At 34.6% G+C, this 22656-nt stretch overlaps 1 protein-coding gene across 2 annotated transcripts in view; it reads left to right on the top strand.

Moving 5' to 3' along the window:
* Nucleotides 1-19151, top strand: part of LOC115216774 (methylthioribose kinase) — a 42768-nt gene extending 23617 nt beyond the window's left edge. Inside the window, exons 5-8 of one of the 2 annotated variants that reach the window (XM_036506430.1) lie at nt 8223-8463; nt 12945-13107; nt 15862-15952; nt 18277-19151. In XM_036506430.1, the coding sequence (XP_036362323.1) occupies nt 8223-8463; nt 12945-13107; nt 15862-15952; nt 18277-18427 (646 nt within the window). In that variant the 3' untranslated portion in view covers nt 18428-19151. The remainder of the gene's footprint in view (nt 1-8222; nt 8464-12944; nt 13108-15861; nt 15953-18276) is intronic. The other variant, XM_029786344.2, reaches the window with a different exon arrangement.
* The last annotated feature ends 3505 nt before the right edge of the window (nt 19152-22656 follow it).

The following is a 22656-nucleotide window of genomic DNA, read 5'->3' as shown; positions in this document are numbered from 1 at the left end:
TTTCCATGCTAGCATGAAATGGATGAAGACAATTTGAGGCAGCATTTTGTGGCTAGATGCCTGTTTTGTTGTCAATCCTTATTTTTCAAATAGGGCACATTTTATTCCACTGGTCTTCAGAAGTGTAGAGCAAAATGTTGAAAAGTCAACAAAAAATGTAAACATCATATTACTGTTTTACTCAAGCAATGACAAGGCATTGAATGCTATCATTTGCACTGGCTTTTCTTGTTCTGTTGATGTTGTTGTCCAAAGATCAAAAACGCAAAGCTTTTAGAGAACATTTCAGCTTTCAATATATATATGTATGCTTACATATATATATATATATATATATATATTATATATATATATATATATATATAATATATATATATATATATAAACTAGCCGAGATACCCGGCCTTGCTTGGGATTAAAATGGCATAGATTTTTTATTGTTTTACTTGTTTCAGTGATGTGACTGCTGCCATGTTGGAGCACTGCCTTTTGTCGAAAAAATAGACCACAGGATTTATTCTTTGTAACCCTAGTACTTATTCTATCAGTGTCTTTTGCCAAACCGATATGTATATGTATGTATATGGGGGTATAAGCACACACACACAGAGACACACACACACATATATATATATATGTATATATACATATATTTATATACATATATATATATATATATATACACACACATATACATACATATATATATATATATATATACACACACATATACATATATATATATATATACACATATACATAAATACATATATATATATATATATATATACACACACACATATACATACAAATATATATATATATAGATATATATATACACACACACATAGGTTGGACAAAATAATGGAAACACTTAGCATCGTAGCATCATAATTTTGAAATATCTATAAAACTGTCAAAAGCTTGTTCATTTTTATGTTTTTTTATTTATTATTAGTGTTGCTTAACATGTTTTGCTAAAATTACTGTTTCTTTTCAGATATCATCAGAAAAAGGTAATTAAAATTCATTAAAATGACAGATCTATCAGACTTTCAAAGAGATCAAATTGTTGGTGCTCATATGGCAGATGCTAGCGTAATGAAAACAGTCAAAATGTTTGGTGTCTCAAGAAGTACTGTCTCAAAAGTAATGACAGCCTTTGAGAAAGAAGAAAAAAACCTCCTTATTGAAACAAAACTCTGGAAGAAAACCAAAACTTCCAGAAAGGGACTGTCTGACTCTTACACAAATTGTTAGAAAGGATCACAAAGTTACTGCAGAGCTTAATAGCCACCTCAAGAACCCAGTTTCCACAAAAACTGTTCGCTGGAAGCTGCACAAAGCAGCATTTCACAGGAGGGCTGCAATCAGGAAACCACTACTTACAAAAACAAACGTTGCAAAGTGTTTAGAGTAGAGTAAAAACCTACAGAATTGGTCCCTAGAGCAGTGAAAGAATGTTATTTTCTTGGATGAGTCATTCTTTACCTTATTTCCAACCACCGGCTGAGTACACATGTGGAGACAGCCAAAAGAAGTATTTGACCCAGACTGCCTTCTTCCAATTGTTAAACATGGAGGAGGATCTGTGATGATCTGGTGGGAGCTATATCTTGGAAATTCGCTGGCCCAATGGTTTCCCTTCTTGGCAGAATTGATAGTCAAGACTATTTAAGCATTTTATCTGATCAAATTTATCCTATGGTTGCGGAACTGTTTCTGGAGAGGAACACAATCTTTCAGGATGATAATGCACCAATTCACACAGCTAAAGTTGTTGCTGAATGGCATGAGGAACATTCTAGTGAAGTTGAATATTTTATCTGGCCACCACAGTCCCCAGATCTCTATAAGAAACATTTATGTTGCATTTTAGAAAAACAAGTAAGGAGTTCATATCCTCCACCATCAAGAACTGGAGACTGTTTTAGCTGAAGAATGGACAAAAATTCCTTTGGAAACAATTCAAACTTTGTACAAGTCCATACCTCATAGAATTCAAGCTGTAATTACTGTCAAAGGCGGTCCTACCCCATATTAAAATAAATTGGTTTGAAATCTTAAGGTGTTTCCATTATTTTGTCCAACTCCTGTATATACAACAGGCTTCTTTCAGTTTTCATTTACCAAATCCACTCATTCAAAATGCTTTGGTCAGCCTATGTAGGGTTTTTATTCTTACCTTTTTATTGTTTTGTCAGAAGAGTAGTGTCCATAACTCATTTTATGGCCTCTGAAAACATCTGGCACTACATTATCTAATGTACTTGCTTTTCGAAACAGTAGGAAGTAATTAGAGAGAAAATTGATAACTATTTCTATTTGAAATTTTAAGATGTTTCCATTATTTTGTCCAACACCTGTATACATACACATATGTATGTATATTTATGTGTGCATATATAGATATATGTGTATGTATATGTATGTATAGTTATGTACATATATATATATGTATATATATATATGTATGTATATATGTGTCTATATATGTATATGTCATCATCATCATCAGACGTTAAACGATGATGATGGCATACATATATAGACATGTATATACATACATATATACATATATATACATATACATCCATATATATGTACCTAAATATACATACATACATACATATACATACACACATATATATATGCACACATAAATATACATAGATTAAATAAAGTATAAGGATTTCAGTTCTCACCTCTTTATATATATACTAGCTGCCATACCTGGTAATTCCCAGGAAAGCAAAGCTTATCCCTTGGTTCCATTCTCATAATTGTTTTGCTAATCCAATAACAACCATACAAAGTATGTAGCCCTTAAAACAGTTTTTTGTGTATTTACAGAGAATACCAAACTGTCTTACACAGGATCGGGATTTTAGGAATCCCCAATAAGTTATGAATACCCAAATTGTGAAGTCTGTTATGTAATAACATGAAATTAGTTACCCGATAGTAAGAATTCAAATAAAGTAGCTCCAAAAGGGCTTTAATACATTCCCAGAGTATATAGAACATAGGAGGAAATACTAATGAGGTATGTATACTAAAATCGTGAAGCATGTTACATAATAATAGGCTAATTAGATATGAGATAATAACAATTCAAATTAGATAACTCTGAAAAGGGCTTTTGTTCATTCCCAGAGAATTACCCTGGGGGCGCTAGTGTTAGTATATTTGTAAATAAGTGGATCTATTGTTTAAGAAAATACTCTTTACTTGTTTAAGGGTTGTACTGAATAAATTGTGAAAATAAGTCTAACAGTTCAAATACTAAGAAATAGGCATACTCAATTTCATTTTCACCAAATAATTTAGGAAAAGGAATGGGTTATTTCCCTTGATATATATCAGATATATATAAGGATCCCTTCCAGGGGCCCTATTATCAATTTTTTCAACAATCTGAGTATGCCATGAGGTTTCCAGACATGAGTTATGCTCAAGTGTCAAGTTTCATCAAAAGCGATGAAATGATGTAGGAGGAGTTAGATAACAACTCTACAAACACATCCACAGACAGAATTTCCCACATATGTAGTAGATACTTATATATATACACATACATACATTCATATACATACATACATAGATATATACATATATATAATCACACACACATATATATACACATATACATATATATATATATTTATATATATACATATATGCAAAAATATAAATATATACATATAGTGAGAATTTACAAAAACACAAAAGACAAACACGGGTGTGTAAACAACAAACATGTATTAGTTTAATGCTCAGGAAGTGAGAAAGTCTTTTACGTTTTAAGCCTATGCTCTTTGATGAAAAGGAACACAGAAATAGACAGGGAGAGAAAATAGAAAAAGTATAGTGGCTAGCGATCTATCATGGCAAATGCTGGACAAAGGGGTCACACAGGAAAGCAAAGAAGAAGGGGAGATAATAAAGTAGTGGTGACCCCTACTGAGGAGGGAGTGCTCCACCTCAGAGAGGGGAAGATCTGGAGGGATGGTAACAACACACTGAAGTGGAGAAGAGGTGGATGGGACAGGAGTAGGAGAGGTGGTCAAAGGGTAGATGGCTGGGAGGGGGTATGTGGGTGGAGGTTGGGAGTGACTGGGGGTTTGGTGAGGGTGGGGGAACATACCAGGGGGAGAGGTGTAAGGGAGGATTTGGGATAGTGGCATCGGGTGTGATGGAATGGAGGAGTGAGTGGAGTTTACATTGTTTGGTGTAAGTGAGAAATTGATGAAAGAGATGATTTAAATAAATTATGTAATGTAAAGTAGTGTTAGCATGGGACGGCTATTGAGAGGAGAAGAACATGGAAAAAGCCAGAGGGAGAAGGCGGTCGATGGTGTGTATTTTGGAGAGATTAGAACGAATGGTGGCGTGCATAAGGCGATAGGATGTAGTGCGGTGTATGGGTAGGATGGTTGAAGCAGAGTGGAGAGTGGGGTGGAACTGGAGGCGGAAACCTTTAGGGATGAGACAGTGATGAAGGCAGCAACCGAGAAATGAAAGGTAACTGCAGAAGCATGTTTTTTGAAAATTAGTAGGGAAAGGTTAATAGAAGGTTGAAAGCAGTGGAAAGGAGGTATGGAAAGGTAGTTTTTTAGGCAGTGGTGAAGGTTGAGGAGGAAAGGTTTGTAATCAGGCATGATTGAAAAATGAGAAGAAAAGAGAGAGAAAGGAGCAAAAAGGAAAAAGAGACGGGGAGAGAAAGGTAATAAAGATGTGAGGGGGAAAATTTCAAAATATGTAGGGAGAAAAATGCAAAAGGCATGAGAAGAAAAAATGCAAATGGCTTAAGGAGAAAAAATACAAGAGGTGGGAGGAGACAAAAAAATAAAAACAAGAGAGGGAGAAGGAGGAAGAAGGAAGAAATAAAGAGAAAGGGGAAGAAAGGAAGAAGAGAAGACAAAAGGGAAAAAGAAAGGGAGGGAGAGAGAAGCAAGGTAACAAGTACGGATTAAGAGAAACGACAATAGGAAAAAGCAGAAAGTACAAAAGTTTAGAAAAGCTCAAAAGGTTCAAACATCATGGTGTATTGGAGTGATTTCTCATCAATGGGAGAGTCCAGTGTAATCCATGGGTAGGAGAGGTTGTTTTTGTGTGTCGTGTGCGATTATATTTTTAAAATTAGTAGTTGAGCTAAAACTGATTTTTAAGTTATGTCTATTGAAGAGCTTTCTGTAACTATGATTGACTGGAAAATGTCTCTATAAGCGATAAGAAATATTTACCTATCTTAAAGGTCACTTCAGGGAATTAGGGGTGTGTGAACCAGATAGTTTTCCTATTCCTATGTTTCCTTTTCTTTATTATTGGACTGGTAACAGGTGTATAGGTTATTTCCTCACTAAACTCACTATCTTTTAGAGCATTATTATATACTGGGGCAATGCTATTAAAAATGTCCCTATTGGAGGAGAGGCTAGAAATTCTTTTGCTAATGTTTTTAACTAAATTTTTAAATACTATGGGGGGATGGCAGGAACCTACATTAATATAACTAAGTCTATCGTTGGGCTTCCTATAAAGTTTGTAAATATTCTTATTTAAATCTAAGGATACATCTAGGAAATTGGCAACCATCAGGTTGGTATCTGTAGTTATGCTAAGACCAAAAGTTTCATCATTTGGATAATGTCCTTCCTAAACTGATCTTGTGATGGTCCATTGGCATTTGTGGTTAAAGCTAGGGCATCATCTTTGTAAATGGTGAAATATACTTTAGGAAAAGTCTTGCCCAATGTATCGAGTAGGAATAGTCCAATGAGATCACATATGCTTGCTCCATCATATAACCCCATGCTCACATCGAAAGCACCCTCTGTATCAGTAGTCTTGACCCACTTTGCATTCTCACTGAAGAATAAAGTCTTTCTAGCAGGGAAGATTATGTCCTTATCTTGTGTACTAATTTCTATAAATTCGCTTCTGAAGGTGAGGGCTTTATCTAGCAGTTCCTTAGAGATAGAGGCATAGAAATCGGCAATATTGAATTGCATAAATCTGACTTTATTCTTATTCCTAATGGCTTTAAACCAGTCAATGACTTCTATACTATTGGACCATTGAGTAACCTAGTAACATTTCTGACTTTTGCATTGATTTTTCCTAAAATTTCTTTACTAATAATACCAATTTCTGATTTAGCTGGGCTAATAAGCTTACATTTAGGATTAGATAGAAAGTTCTTTTTATGGTCTTTAATAGCTATAAAGGCCTCTTTATATTAAATTTACATCTAGCATTGATGATGCTAGCTTCTTTATTAATTTCGTTATAAATTTGTGCCCTAGCTTTAGTGTAATTATTAATAATGTTGTTGTGTAGGAGTTGGGAATATGTACTGTTTTCTACATTTTTTGGGGAATTCTTTATGTATTTGATATCTTTTTTCAGTTTCTGTTGGAAAGTGTTAAAAGACTTATGAAATTCTATTTTGTTCATGATTCATATATATATATATATTATATATATATATATATATATATATATATATATACATACATACATATACAAACATGTATATAAATACAAATTGAAAGTAATAGGTATGAAACTAATATATATATATAGATACATAAGGAAAGTAATTGACATTGAAATCATATAATAGTGAAAGTATTAATCGAGATGTTGCATTTTTGACACGTAATATGGAAACAGTGTAAGAGATGAGAGATTGTACCAGGCTTGCATTAGGTAAGAAGCTGAAAATGTTTTTGGCCCATGACATTGTATGGACACTAAGTAAAGCCTGTCTAAAATTTTAATGAAATCTGTTGGATAATTCTCAAGTTTTAGTGATGCACACAGACAGACAGAGTTTTATATATATAAATATACACTCACACACATTCATGCATTTACACATATATGTTTCTAGATTTGTATGCATTTATAAATATACATACATGAGCTTGTGCATGTATATGAATAATTGTTTATAGAGGCAATGACAAGTGACCAAGACTTCTGGTGACTTGCTGTGCTTGAGAGGACACATCAAGCTACATGAAATTCTGATCATATCCAGTGCTGGATATGATCTGTGCTGGTGACATATAAAAGACACTCAGTACGCTCTTTAAAGTGGTTGACATTAGGAAGGGCATCCAGCCATAGAAACCAAGCCAAAATAGGCAACTGGAGCTTGGTGCAGCTCTCTGAAACTGTCAAACCCATGCTAACATAGAAAATGGACATAAAATGATGATAATGATGATGATGACGATGATGATATACACAAATTATATTCTAGAAAGTGTTCATAGCAACAGGTTTTAGATGAAGATACAACAAAAGACATATTTGCTGGCATGTTAAGATGCACTTTTTTTTTTTACTTTTATATGTATCACATAATTTCCCTGTGTCTAATGTGGCCATACTTTGGATAGGAGACTGTATGTCATAGGGTAGGGAGCTGGATGAACATTAAGTCCACTAGGCACAATCATTTTCAGAAATAATAAGACATTTGGAAACAAACCAAAATATCGACCTTGAACTCTGTTGCACATGCACACTAAGGTATAACATTCTCACTCACTTGTTATTTATAGCAGTGCTTGGAAGTGATATGTGCAGAATGTGGTCATCTCAAAAATATTGGGTTTCAACTGTGCAGGATCTCATTGTGTCAAGGAAGACAAAAACTTTTTGAAAAGGGTCATAATAGGTATCAAATCATGGGTCTATGCCTATGACCCCAAAACCAAAGCTTGGAAAGAATCCCACTTGAAAGGAACAAAATTTAATGACATGAAGAAAACCCAAGAGAATGCAATGAGGTAGCTATTCACTATCCCATAAAAGGAGTTTCAGGAATGCTTCCATCAATGGAAATGATGCTAGATTAAGTGTGTGGCTTCAGAAGGGGACTACTTCAAAGGAGATTAAATACTGAATTCATATGCGTTGTAATTTTTTTTTTTTTATGGCACCAGTCCCAGTACTTTTTGATCAGACCTCATATTCTGTTTTGAATTTAACTTTATTCTTTATTTTAAGTTATTTATTCACTGAAAATGAATATATGATAATGAGATCAAAATAAAATTGGAACATATTTGGAATTGTCTCCTGTATTTGCTGGTAAAATGGAAACAATATGATTTTTCTTTTCACTTGCTACATAATTATTTTTATTTAGCTTTTTGAATGCTCCCTAACTGTATTATAGTGACCTTTCTGATTTCTTTCTACAGAACACAACATTGCCAAGACATTGTGGAACAGCTTACATTTGTGGCACCATTCCAAAAAAACAACAGATTAATTGAAGAAGACCATATCATAGAAGAAACCCTTAAAAGAGTGAATGAGAAACCCATTGTGTCAACAGCAGTGAAAGACATGAAGAATGTTTTCCATTTTACCAAGGAATGCTTGATTCATGGAAATCTCCAATTGGATTCCATTTATTTCACCTCTTCAAATAATGCTTATGTAAATATTATACTTTTTTTTTTGTTTTTGTTTTCAGGCATTTGGGTCTTGCTATCCTGGAACATTGTTGTGTGTATGTGTGTGTGTATGGTGGTGGTGGTGGTGGGGGTTTAATATTTGACTCTAAACACATACTGAATCCTTTCTTTAGTCAGTGTTTGTTGTTTTATGGTTATTCCAACACTCATTTTTAATATACAAAGTGAATACCAGAAGTTTTGGGACTTTTTCAAGAGAGACTCTCTTTTACTCTTTTACTTGTTTCAGTCATTTGACTGTGGCCATCCTGGAGCACCGCCTTTAGTCGAGCAAATCGACCCCGGGACTTATACTTTGTAAGCCCAATACTTATTCTATCGGTCTCTTTTGCCGAACCGCTAAGTGATGGGGACGTAAACACACCAGCATCGGTTGTCAAGCAATGCTAGGGGGACAAACACAGACAAACACACAAACATATACACACACATACATATATATATATATATACATATATACGACAGGCTTCTTTCAGTTTCCATCTACCAAATCCACTCACAAGGCATTGGTCGGCCCGGGGCTATAGCAGAAGACCCTTGCCTAAGATGCCACGTGGTTGGTAAGCAAGCTACTTACCACACAGCCACTCCTGCACCTATTTCAAAGAAGTACAAAACTCTAATCTCCTTCAAAGTAGGATCCTCTGACTTCAATACATTTGTTGTAGCACTTCAGCCTTGCTGTGACAGCATCATGTAAGTTCTCCAAAGTGAAGGTATCCAGGACATATAATAGTATAGATGATACCCTTTCAGTTGAAAAATGAAACATCATAGGCATCCTAGTTGACTTGCTTTGCTTGGCCTCTTGTGCCAATGAAAAAACATGCTCAGTTCATGCAAATTAATTCGACAATTCATAAGTTTCTGTAGTATTTTCACCAAGTTTAACACAAAACTTTATTGACATTCCAGTTACATTCCATGAACTAGTCAACAGTGGCAAGCAGTGTTTTAACATGATGTGTTCAAACTGCTGTTACAGCTGTCTCCTTCAATCTGGAATAAGGACAGCTTATTAGGTGTATAGTAATGATACACTAAAATTACAGTAATCTAGGACAACTATCACTGCCCCACTTAAAAAAAAAAAGATCCTAAAACATCTGGAATGCACCTTGTGTGTGTGTGTGTGTGTGTGTGTGTGTGTGTGTGTGTGTGTGTGTGTGTGTGTGCGTGCGTGTGTGTGCGCATGTGTGTGTATTATAATCTTCATTTTAAAAAACCACTTTGCCTTGTTTGTTTGGGTCAAATAGAGTTTTTTTGAGGCAAATGCTTTATAATCAAATGCTCTTCCTGTCCTGACAACTTTTCTTATTCCAGATTGAAGGAGACAGCTGTAACAGCAGTTTGAACACATTTTAAAATAAATGAAACTTGAAAAATATTTTTTAAATATCATTGTAATCTACTAGATAAGATTCGTGTAAATCCAAAGAAATCATCTAAAACAAAAACAAAAAAAGTTTTATGGTGTGCTTTGATAAGAACTCCAACTTTTTGAAACAATAAATTTATACAGAACTAGCTTATAAGCCACACTCTATGCGGACTTTTAAGCTAGCTCCTGCAGAGGGCTAATTGGGCCTGCAGCCCAAAACTAAAGACAGCTAAATAGCATGACTATAATACATCTATAATGACTATAAACCCCGGTGGTGTTTGATCAGAGGTTAAGGACGGATGAGAATTAATTCTGTAATGCAATCATTCTATTGTTCCAGTCCTAAGTTGAATTCCAACTGTTAGCCAATTTGTCCTCAAAGTTTATATCTCAACGTGAAAGTTACAAAACGAATGTCATTTACCTCCCCCTTGATCTCTGATAAATGTCAAACAAAATGGCGTGAATCAGTTAAGAAATAGCAACCTGCTAGAACTAGCAACCCAAATGCTTTTAAATCAGATCCCAATGCTGGATGTTCGAGAACTAAATGAAGGGCAGATTTTCAATCCTGGGATCATCCTGATTCCAAAAAGGTATAGTATGTCTATGTAGAACAAAGGCAGATTGAGATACAGGGGTTCCAGGCAGACAGACAGAATTTCGCTTTTATTAATATAGATTAACATGATTCTCAGTCACAAAATACAGTCTTCAAAGAAAAAAAAAAGAAAGAAATTCTAAAATGCAGGATGAGGAGAGAAGAAAATTAAAATGTTTAAGTTTGTTTCAGAGACAGACAGCTGAAGAAAAACAGAAGAGTTGATATGAATCACAGCTGCCAGATTAACCATGTATACTTGATTCAAATGTGTGTGTGTGTTTATGCAGACACACACACACCAGTACCTCACACTTCCCTGTTCTACACCACTATACTTCACACTTGTAAACATCTTCACAAATACACCCACCCAACAAAATCCCTATAGCACTCCACCCAACCATATTCCCACTTTCAAACACAGAAACACTCTTATTCTCGCACATAAATATCCATCTCTCCTCCCTTCTTATCTCCCACCATACAGCTGCATGCCCATAGGGTTACTAACTGCCTGCCTATTTTCTGTTTTATATTTTTCTTCTTTACCTCGTATCAAAAAGTTCCTGGACTAGTTCTGTAACACACCAATAGATGGCAGCACACAGTTGCATGCACAGTGAGAGCTAGCAGTGCCCTTCATGAGGCAATGTGCCAAGTGACATTGCTGTGTTTACTTCACAGGTTATGAAATTTGTGTTTTTGTGGTCATGAGTATGCTGTAGCCCGTGACTTTGTCATGGACAGAAACAAAGAGCCAAAATGAAATTTTGCATTAAACTTGGGAAACCTTCTACAGAGACATTGAACATGCTTTGGCAAGCATACAGTGATGACGCAATGGGTTGTAAGCTATGTTTTGAGTAGTACAGGTACTTCAAAAACAGAAGGATGCCCCTGGAAGAGGATGAGCAATCTGGAAGACTTGCTATGAACATCATGCCTAGAAAAGTAGCACTGTGCATTGAGAATTCATCCCTCAGGGCCAGACTGTCAATTGAGAGTTCTACTACAACATTTTGAAGCATTTGAGGGAAGCTATTTGGCGAAAGTTACTGGATCTGTGGATTGTGAAGAATTGGATTTCTCATGATGAAAATGCACCCTGTCACCAAGCTCTCCTCACTTGTGAGTTTCTTGCCAAAAACAACATGACGTCACTTCTGCACCTGTAGACTTCCGAGATGAAAATGCAGCTCAAAGGTTGCCATTTTAACAGTTGTTAAGATGGCAACCGTTGAACTAAATTTTGATCCAGAGTGAATTGCAGAAGTTCCTCAATCTGCTTACACAAAATGACTTTCTCACTCACTCTATTCTTTTCTCTTTCTTTTGATGAAGGACTAATGTTCAAAATGTTAAAATGTTAAGACTCTCTTCTCATTAGAGCATTAATCTAATACTTATTATATTTGTTGTCTTTTTTACTGTTTGTTGCATTTATATCATATATGTACGTATGTATATATATATAAGTATATATATAGGTGCAGGAGTGGCTGTGTGGTAAGTAGCTTGCTTACCAACCACATGGTTCCAGGTTCAGTCCCACTGCATGGCACCTTGGGCAAGTGTCTTCTACTATAGCTTCAGGCCGACCAAAGCCTTGTGAGTGGATTTGGTAGACAGAAACTGAAAAAAGCCCGTCGTATATATGTATGTGTGTGTATGTGTTTGTGTGTCTGTGTTTGTCCCCCCAACATCGCTTGACAACCGATGCTGGTGTGTTTACATACCCGTAACTTAGCGATTCAACAAAAGAGACCGATAGAATAAGTACTAGGCTTACATGGCCGCAGTCAAATGACTGAGACAAGTAAAAGGGAGAAAGTAAAGAGTAATATATATATATATATCACCATCACCATGACCGACCAGGCTATCAGATGTTGCTACACATCGCTGGTCACAATGCGCTTCACATTGTTTTTGCCTTCAAATGATGCCACGCCGCTGGCCAACAGAAGAAAGAGTGAGAGAAAGATGTGGCAAAAGAGTAGAGCAGGTATTGCCAACCCACCTCCTGCCGGAGCCTCATGGGGCTTTAGGTGTTTTCGCTCAATAAACACTCACGCCTGGTCTGGGAATCGAAACCGCGATCCTACAGCCATGAGTCCGCTGCCCTAACCACTGGACCATTGCGCTTCCATACACACACACACATACATATATATATATATTATATATATATATATATATATATATATATATTATATATATATATATGTGTGTGTGTGTGTGTGTGTGTATGTAAGTATCTTATATATATTTATGCATGTGTGTATATATATACATTCATACACAAACACACACTCACATGCATGTGTACGTGTATGTTAAACTAATAAAGCCATTTTATAATGTAAATTCTTATGAGAGCCAACTGGTGAATTGTAACATTCCATGTTCATTTTTTCAATGTGAGTTAATGTCATACTTACTCTATATTTTTCAGCTGACTAACTTTGAATTTTCCCACATTGGCCCAGTATCATATGATATGGCATGTCTTCTTGTTAACTACATTACATTCTTTTACTACCATCTTGAGCACTTTCACCAGCCAGACACCTGTAGTCGGTTCAGCCAATGTTTGATTGAATTCATGAAGATTTCAGGTAGGTGTTGGTATGGGTGACTCACCAAATTTATGAACTTCACACTTGCACACACACGTACACACGCATGCACACACACATAGACGCACGCACACACACACACACTGAGTTGATAACTTGCTTGATTCTTTGCAATGCCACTTTCAAATTTTAGCAGAAGAACCATATTTAGTTTTTCTATATCTTATTTGATGAGCAATATTGTTTACTAGTCACTGACTAACTGCATTTATGGTGATGAGAATAATAAAAGAAGTTCTGTGTATCTCAAGCGAAACAGCCTCCAAGGTATATTTTCAAAAGGACTGTACTGTCGACCAGTAGAAAGTGCTAGCCTATATTCTGCAAGAATTAAGATTTGTGGAAATTTAAATCTCATGATAATATTCTAAACCTCAGGATCAATTTATGCTGACTAAATTAACATGTGATCGTTTTTGTATGATGATAATAATGATGATACTGCTGCTGACTATTGTCACCATGACCACCATCATCAGCATCATTCAAAAGCTATTGCTTGCAAATTTTATTAGCAGCAATGTTATCCTAAGGTTTGGTGACAAGTCTCATAAAATCTCAAGAATACAGAATGCCACTTTTCTGCAGGTTGACAACGCATATCTCAATTCCAATATCCTTCAAGGTAGCAGTTCCAATATCGTTCAAAGTAGCAATTTGGGTGTTGTACAAAGTACACCAATTACCACAGGAACAAGTATCATATTTGTTTTCCACAATCTCTTCATCTTTCTAGCTCAGTCCTAGCATTTCTTACTTTTCTTGATATTCACTCTACTAGCATCATATGGTATTGCGAATTCTATGATCTTGCACTGTTCTTTCTGTCTTCTACAATCATATTTGGTCTTCTTATTTCAGTCTCTCTGGAGAAATATTATAAAATCTTGTAATTATCATTTACCACCACACTCTCTACTGTGTATTCATATCACTTTTTTGTCACCTTGAATCCACAAACTTGGCTAACATTCCTGTGCACCCTTTTACTGACATAGTCATGCCTGTACTTACACTCATTTTGAGCTAGTTTATTGCACTCACTTATGAAATACTTTCATCCATTTTTCTCCACATTCTACGTTTGCTCTCTGAGATTTATCAATCTCTATCTTTCTCAAATTTGTTCTAATGTGTTTACCCTGAGTGGTTGTAATCAGAGAATCAGTTTCTTGTTTCAGGTTTCCTTCTGTCAGCATTCTTCACTGCTCAACCAGCATTCTTCACTGCTAACAACCTTGGTTTGTTGCATGAATTGGCCATAGGGTTGATTGTCTTTCCAGCTATTTGTTCTCTTATTCTTTGTTTTAGTGACTTCTTTGATATTTCTTTCTGCAGATATTCTTTTTTTTACTATCCACAACTGAAAATTGCAGTATTGATGGTATCTTCTGTTATTAACAAACTTTTGATCCGTTCCTGGTATGTAGAGCCTGATGATATTACTTTTAGTATGTTGCCAGTTGTGTATTGTAAGTAGCTTCCTAGTTGTTCTATCTAATTCCTGCAGCTATGTCTTAGTCCAGGAGCAGAGTATCTCAATATCAGCATGGTCCACATTAATTGCTTTGATATTACCTCTATTTAGTTTTTTTTTCAAGCACCTTTCCATTAACTTATCATCCTGCAACAACCATAAATACTTCTTTCTTTCATTCTCTTTGAGCAATCTATTGTATCTTTTTACTATCAGATTTAATCTTTCAACCTCTCTCTGTAATTAAAACTCCTCACTTATTCACTCCAAACTGCATACCAATATCCATGCTAAATATTCTTACTGTAAACAGAATCTAGGTCTTTTTCATTTATAGTGTAGTTTCAGGTTATCCATATGTAGCAGAGGATTTTTCTCCCTAGTCTTAGCAAGCTTATAAGCAAGTTTGAATTTTTTTCAGTATGTTTGTCAAAGGAATCAATGCAATCACATAAAGTAATGGAGATACCAAGTCTCTATTAAAAATTCCTCTCCAAATTTTCTGATAATAGATTTTCCTTCTCCCTGTAAGTTATATAATTCTTCTTCTATGGGACCAGTTAGTAATTTCTTGAGCAATGGTTAGCATGCACAAGAGTTATAACAAAAATAATTCATAAGTGGGCTCAGCTTTTTATTTATTGGCATGGAAAATGAACATTAAATGATGATGTTGATGAGGTTGTTCAAATTGTACATGCTGGTAGTCTGTCCTCTATACAAAGGTATTACTCAACAATCTCAATCACAAGCAATGTAGTTGCACCATTGTTCAACCCAAATCTCAAATCCTCTTAGAAAAAATTCAAGGTTGCATTCTTATGCCTACTTCATCATGTCTGTATCATCAAATTGTTGTCCCAAAAGACTATCTTTTATTGAATCAAAATAGGGGGGTACCAGATCTGTACTAAACAGTTGATGGCAGGGATCACTAATCAGCCTAAATTGCCAATTGTTTGATTTTTGTCAAAAGTGTGTGTGCCCATACATTATGGCGAATTGGATTGTATTTAGATTCTTGTTTGATCTTTTCCTCCTAATTGCTTCTCTAGTCTGTTTGACTCAATTTGCCACTCACTGTTCATCTGCTTCATAAGAACTGACCTGGGCTTAATCAGCAACAACAACAACAATTGCTTAAGCAAAACTTATTCCATTGGACGTTTATTATTGAAAAAAGGAAATAAGCAGCAAAACCCAGAAGACTTTGAAATACACTACATTAGTAGTAACATTTATTTTTTTTATTTCAGGGTTAAAGTACACTGAATTAATGAAGCTGAAATCAGATCAGAAATTTTGGTCTGAGGTTGCTGGATTCACTGGATGTGAAATTATTAAGCGGTGAGTTCCAAGCCAATTACTAATTACATTGTGTAACAAAATGTTTAGTTATTTATTTATTTGTTTTTGGTCAGTAACTGTTATTTCCTATTTGCTTCTATCACTAAATCAACCCAAGCCAGCATGGAAAACAGATGCTAAAAGATGATGATATATGTATGTGTATATACATGTGTGTATGTGTGTGTGTGTATATATATATATATATATATATATATATATATACATATATATAAATACAATAAAAGGCTTCCAAATAAGGAAATGTTGTGCTAGAACACAAAAAGGGATAAATTCATGAAAGGAATGAAAATTAAAAACATTTACCATCTCAACTATATCCCAGACCAACGGTTTCTACCTATTTTTAGCAAACAAACAAAATATATTTGCCAAGGCCAGGTTCTTCAGTGGGATGCCTTCGTAATCCTAGATGCACTGACTGTTAGAAGCACATGTAGCTCTAACAGTTTGTATATCCTAACTTTTCAAACCTCTGCGCAGACGCAAACCATACCCGGCGACAGAGAGGATGCCGGTAAAAAATTTACGAACAAATTAATCAAGCAATATTTAAACATAATAATATAGGGTATTCTATATGAATAATATATAGTCTAATGACTAATTCGTCTTTTGTGCTAGGTCACTGGTAATAATTCATTTTTATTACCCTATTTAATTATGTTTATATATATATATATATATATATATATAAATCTTTAGGTAAATATAGTCAATAAGAATATTATATACTGAATTTATATTGAGTGCTCCAGTGTATAAAAATATTAATACTATTAAAGTATTTATATATTTAATACGAGCGATATATACATATTTTTTTAATATATCATTCGATATATTATACAATATTCATATTTTATATCTCTGAAGAGCAGAAGGGTTGTCTATAAATGCTTATCAATATAGGATTTCATTATAGGGACAACTCTTCTGCAAAACAATCGTAAGACGCTTAAATAATTAATTCAAAACTTTTAAATTATCAAATTTATTTTATACATTATATTTATATTTTTATATTTATTTATTTATATATATTTTTAATATAATAAGTTCTTTCACACAGGTATATCTTTATGATGAATTTGGATATTAATTTCCTTATATTAATAATAATAATATATTATTAAAAAATATGTATATATATATATATATGAGTGGCTGTGTGGTAAGTAGCTTGCTTACCAACCACATGGTTCTGGGTTCAGTCCCACTGCATGGCACCTTGGGCAAGTGTCTTCTACTATAGCCTCGGGCTGACCAAAGCCTTGTGAGTGGATTTGGTAGACGGAAACTGAAAGAAGGCCGTCGTATATATATATATATATGTGTGTGTATGTGTATATGTTTGTGTATCTGTGTTTGTTCCCCGCCCCCCAACATCGCTTGACAACCGATGCTCGTGTGTTTACGTCCCCATAACTTAGTGGTTCAGCAAAAGAGACCGATAGAATAAGTACTGGGCTTGCATAAGAATAAGTCCTGGGGTCGATTTGCTCAACTAAAAGGTGGTGCTCCAGCATGGCCACAGTCAAATGACCGAAACAAGTAAAAGAGAGAGTAAAAAAAAGAGAGATACATATATGTAAAACGGGGTGTTCAAAAAGTCTCTTCACAGTGAATTTTTTTCATCCTGCGCATCACCATGAAGCTACTTCAAGAGTTTTTTGGTGAATGGAGTATTTCAAAGGGACTTTGGCCACCAAGATCATCTGATTTAACACTGCCAGACGTTTTTCTAGGGAGCAAGTAAAAGATCAGTGTACAAGAATTGCCCAAAAACCATTAAATATTTACTGCGGAGAGACCTTTTGGACACCTTGTATCATGTGTAGACCTGCCTGTGGTAAGAAGCTTGTTTCGCAACCATGTGGCTCCAGGTTCAGTCCCATTGCATGGTACCTTGGGCAAGTATCTTCTACTATAGCCTCGGACCAAGCAAAGCCTTGTGAGTGGACTTGGTAGACAGAAACCTATTATGTGTGTGTGTGTTTCTTGGTATCTGTGTTTGTCCCCCCAACCGCCACTTGACAACTAGTGTTGGTGTTTACATTCCTATAACTTAGCAGTTCAGTAGACTTATGATGAAAGATGTTCCATCCATTACCAGGCTATCATTTTTTTACATACTGTATCTTGCACCTTATATAATGTGATCTTTTTGTTTTTGTAGGGTGTCATTGTTATTTCTAGCAATTATAATAACTATGTGGAGGATCCCTTGATAATGAAATTTAATACAATTCTGTTCCTTTGATAATGATAATAAAAGACCATATCTTTCTGTTATTTTTCAGACTTCTGGAACCATTCCATTTGAAAACATTGCAAGGTTGTCAGCATGCAAGGAAAGACATGCTAGAAGTGGGATTTCGGCTTTTATATGCTTATAAGAACATCAGTTCTATAGACAGTCTTCTCATTATAGCCTTTATGTTGGTTTATTAAGTTAATGAAATTAATTATTTCTCTGGTAGAAGAATAAATGACAAAAGAGCTAGTATTGCTCAAGAATTCCATCTTGCATTACTTAAGCTGGGTATTTTTTGAAACTTCAAAGTAGGAAATGTTCCGGTTTCTTCAAAGAAATGGAAAACTCTGGTCAAATGAAATAGAAATTTCATGTCATCTCACCATCCTGCTGATTCAGTAATCTTTTCTTCACCATTGTTGAAATTAGCCTGGAGCTTTTCATAATTACTTAGAAGCTCTGGAATGAGTGTATGTTCAATATTGGGAGATGATTTTTTTCCTCCAAGTTCGTTAACCATTACAACATGAAGAACACTATCAAGGATATGATGCTGACAACCAATAAATTGCAGTTCTCTCAAACCCTTTTGAGCAAACAGTCTTTGCAACTGAATGACAATGCCATTTCTTTTCCCAGTGTTCACACTTGTTGTATCAGCTTGATATACTGCTTCTGCACTGCATTAAGTCAGCACACCAAGTTTGGTAAAAACTTGCGTAGGCATTATGTAAAAATTGGAGTTAAAATTTCTAATCTCCTTACTCATCTATAGAGGGAACGTCTCTGAAACCTCTTTTACTTATATTTTCACATCTCCTAGATTCTATTCTATTTCCTTTCTCAAGTCCTTTGTAAAAATTTTATTTATACTTCTTGCATTGAAGAGTACAGTGATATATAATTAATTTAATTAATTCAATCATGAATTTGCATGATTTTTATATCTCTGTACGAGAAGATTTTAACATCTCTTTTCCATTTTTAACAAAATTGTTGAGTTTTATGGGATTTCTTTCCATAAATTCACATCACATCATATACAAGTATTATTTTCATATTTGCAAATTTACGCCTGTAAACTACCAGCAAAATATGAAGTATTAGAAATCTTTTTTGGAAACCTCGAAACTAAAGGACGAATCTAATTCAACCTTTTTACACATATATTACTATATATATATACTGGTAAAAATGGTAAGATAACAAAAGATACCTCAATATTATGTAAATAGAGGAAATTTATCTGTAAAATAATATGTGACAATTATTCAATAGCCAAGATAAAACTCTGAGTTTCAGATGCCGTGGTGGAAATCCACAACACCATCTCTTCGGTTATCTGGCCAGATAACCGAAGAGATGGTGTGGATTTCCACCTCGGCATCTGAAACTCAGTTTTATCTTGGCTATTGAATAATTGTTACATATTATTTTACAGATAAATATATATACACATATCAGGATGGAGTGAAAAAGGCAACTTTTGAAATTAGCAACTAAGAATTGATATTTTGTTGCAAATTACAGTTAAAAGAAAGGTGTATAAAGAACTTTGCAGTTAAATATTTTTTCAGGCTCCACAATGCAATTGAAAATTTTTAAATTTTTGGTTGAATTTTGGATATCATGGATTATAAGTTGTAACAAATACATATTTCTACATAGCAGACTGCAAAACAGTAAATATAGTATCCTTAAGACATTGCATACCAACTGATTAATATCAAGATATTAGTCAATACAATTGACTAATATCTTGAGGTTCTGCATTGACTATAAAGAGAATGGGAGTGTGAACTTCTCTCCAGTGCCACTGCAACAATCGTTGCAGTGGACGTATATGGTACGTGCGTGAAGTTTTCTGCTTTGCACCTTGACTTTAGGGCATTGTATTAAAGTTAATGATCGTTTTAAATTTAGTGTTGATTACATTTAGAGATGACTCATAAACCAATAATGCATCATGATATTGAAAGCCCAATATTTGGTACTCCATGTGATCTTAGTGAGCGAGTTTTGCCAACTTACAAGGACGTATTAAAATGTGTTTTATTTGAATGGGAAAAAGAAAAGAATGTAGTTAAGAAAGATCCTTCAATTAAACAAATTGTCAAGATTGTAGCAGGAAAGATAATTCTTCTTTGCCAATAGGCATCCATCCTTTGTGTTATGATTGAGTCAGTTCAACCGAAAATCTTAAACTTTTATCTAAACCAAGCATTACTAAAATCTGTGAAAAATAGAAAAACAAATGTGCCATCGTTTCAAACAAAATGTAATGTGTTTAAAAATAATGCAACAAAAGATTTAACATTTCCTGTTGCAAGTGCAACTCCTTTAAAAACTGAAATTATTTTGAATAAATTAAAAAGGTTAATTATTTTTATCACCAAAATGTGTCAAGAATCAAAAATTGGTTTACATGTAATTTTATTTTAATGAATGTGTAATGTAGACCTGAGGTAACACATATATTCGGTGACCTAGTATTAAAAATAAAGAAAGCAAAGTCAAAAAGTCTATTTATTTCACATAATTTCGAAATTTCAAGTGCGTTGCACAGCCTGAAGATGTGAAAATTTATAGCTTGAGATTTTAATATTTTGTGTTTTTAAAAGATTTTGCAAAAGAAAATCAATTTGTGACAATGAATGTAAAAAATAAAATGAAAAATAGCAAACGTGTTATAGATTGATTTTTTTTTTTTTCTTCACATTATTCAAAATTTCAAGTGGACTGTAGTGACTGAAGATGTAAATTTAAGAACTCCACCCTAATATATATATTCATGCATAAGGTGAAAAGCTTGTCTCTTATACATATTTCATTATCAAACTATGTTTCAGTTTCTTATCTTTTTTATATATTTTACTTTCTTGTATTTACTTTGAAACAATAAAGTTTTAAAATCCATATTCAATGTTTCCAAACCTTCATCAAATCTAATATTCAAGTATTGAAATAGATTTAACATCTGCATTACTTCTTATATTCTAGGTTTGATTTTTGTCGATTTTTCTGCTAAAGATTTTTTCACAGTAAGGTTTCCATGTCAACAATTGTGTTTTATTATTGTCAAACTTACATAACTATTACCACCAATTTTGGACCATTATGTCTTCATGTCAGTAGTTAGTTTTCATGAAGGCATAACTAATTATTTTAAGAGATGGTAATTAATATTGTTTCTATCATCATAGAAAGAGACAGTGTAACACAATAGTTGTTTAAATGCCTGGCTAAGATGTTGTTCTTGATAAAGGATATATATATATATACATCATTATCATCATCATCGTCGTTTAACGTCCACTTTCCATGCTGACAGTTTGACTGAGGACTGATGAGCCAGAAGGTTGCACCAGGCTCCAGTCCAATCTGGCAAAGTTTCTACAGCTGGATATCCTTCCTAATGCCAACCACTCCGACAGTGTAGTGAGTACTTTTACATGCCACCGGCACAAGGGCCAGTCAGGCAGTTCTGGCAACGACCACGCTCAAAAGGTGTTTTTTATGTGCTACCTACACAGGAGCCAGTCCAGCAGCACTAGCAACAAAAACATGCTCGAATGTTGTTTTTCACATGCCACAGGCACATGTGCCGGTAAGGCGACGCTGGCAACGAACAAGTTCAAATGGTGCTTTTTACGTGTCACTGGCACGGGAGCCAATCCATGGCCCTGGCAACGATCACACTCAGATGTGCTTTTAACGTTCCACTGGCATGAGTGCTAATCAGGCAGAACTGTCATCGGCCACGTCAGCGATTTTGATTTGATTTCACTTGCCTCAATAGGTTTTCGCAAGCAAAGTTTATTGTCAAATGAATGACGGGTAGTCATAAGTAGGCATAAGCAGACATTAAACAATGATGATGATGAGTTGCAGGCCTATAGAAAAGGACATCTAAGTGCATGTACTTTTCTTTAGTCCACAGTTTCTGTTTGCTTCCCAACCACATGGTTCTCAGTTCAATCTTACCTTGGATACATGTCTTCTGTTATAGCCCAAGATTGATCAAAGCCTTGTAAAGCCTGTCGTGTGTGTGTGTTATTGTCTTTTTACCTTGACACTGTGTGATAGTTGTGAATGAACGTCTCTGTCATGCAAGTATCATCCTTTGTTTCCAGTCTTTCATGGGAAAATATTACCTTATTTAAAAACAGGTGAGAGTTAGCAACAGGAAGGGTATCCATCTGTAGAAAATTTGCTCCAACAAAATTCTGTCCAATCCATGAAAGCATGGGAAAGTAGATGAAGATGATGATATAAACAAATGCTGCCGAAAGTTAAAACAAAATAAAATAACAAAAACTTTATTAATTTATTAAGAATTAGAACTTGAAGAAAGCAAACAAAAGTCTAAATGTGATGTAATCAAAAAGAAGCAATGCTGCATAGATTGTGGAAATCAGAAAATGTG

Source organism: Octopus sinensis, linkage group LG10 (genome assembly GCF_006345805.1).
Source record: "Octopus sinensis linkage group LG10, ASM634580v1, whole genome shotgun sequence".
NCBI classification, from domain to species: Eukaryota; Metazoa; Mollusca; class Cephalopoda; order Octopoda; family Octopodidae; genus Octopus; species Octopus sinensis.
This window is presented reverse-complemented; position numbering and strand designations above follow the sequence as displayed.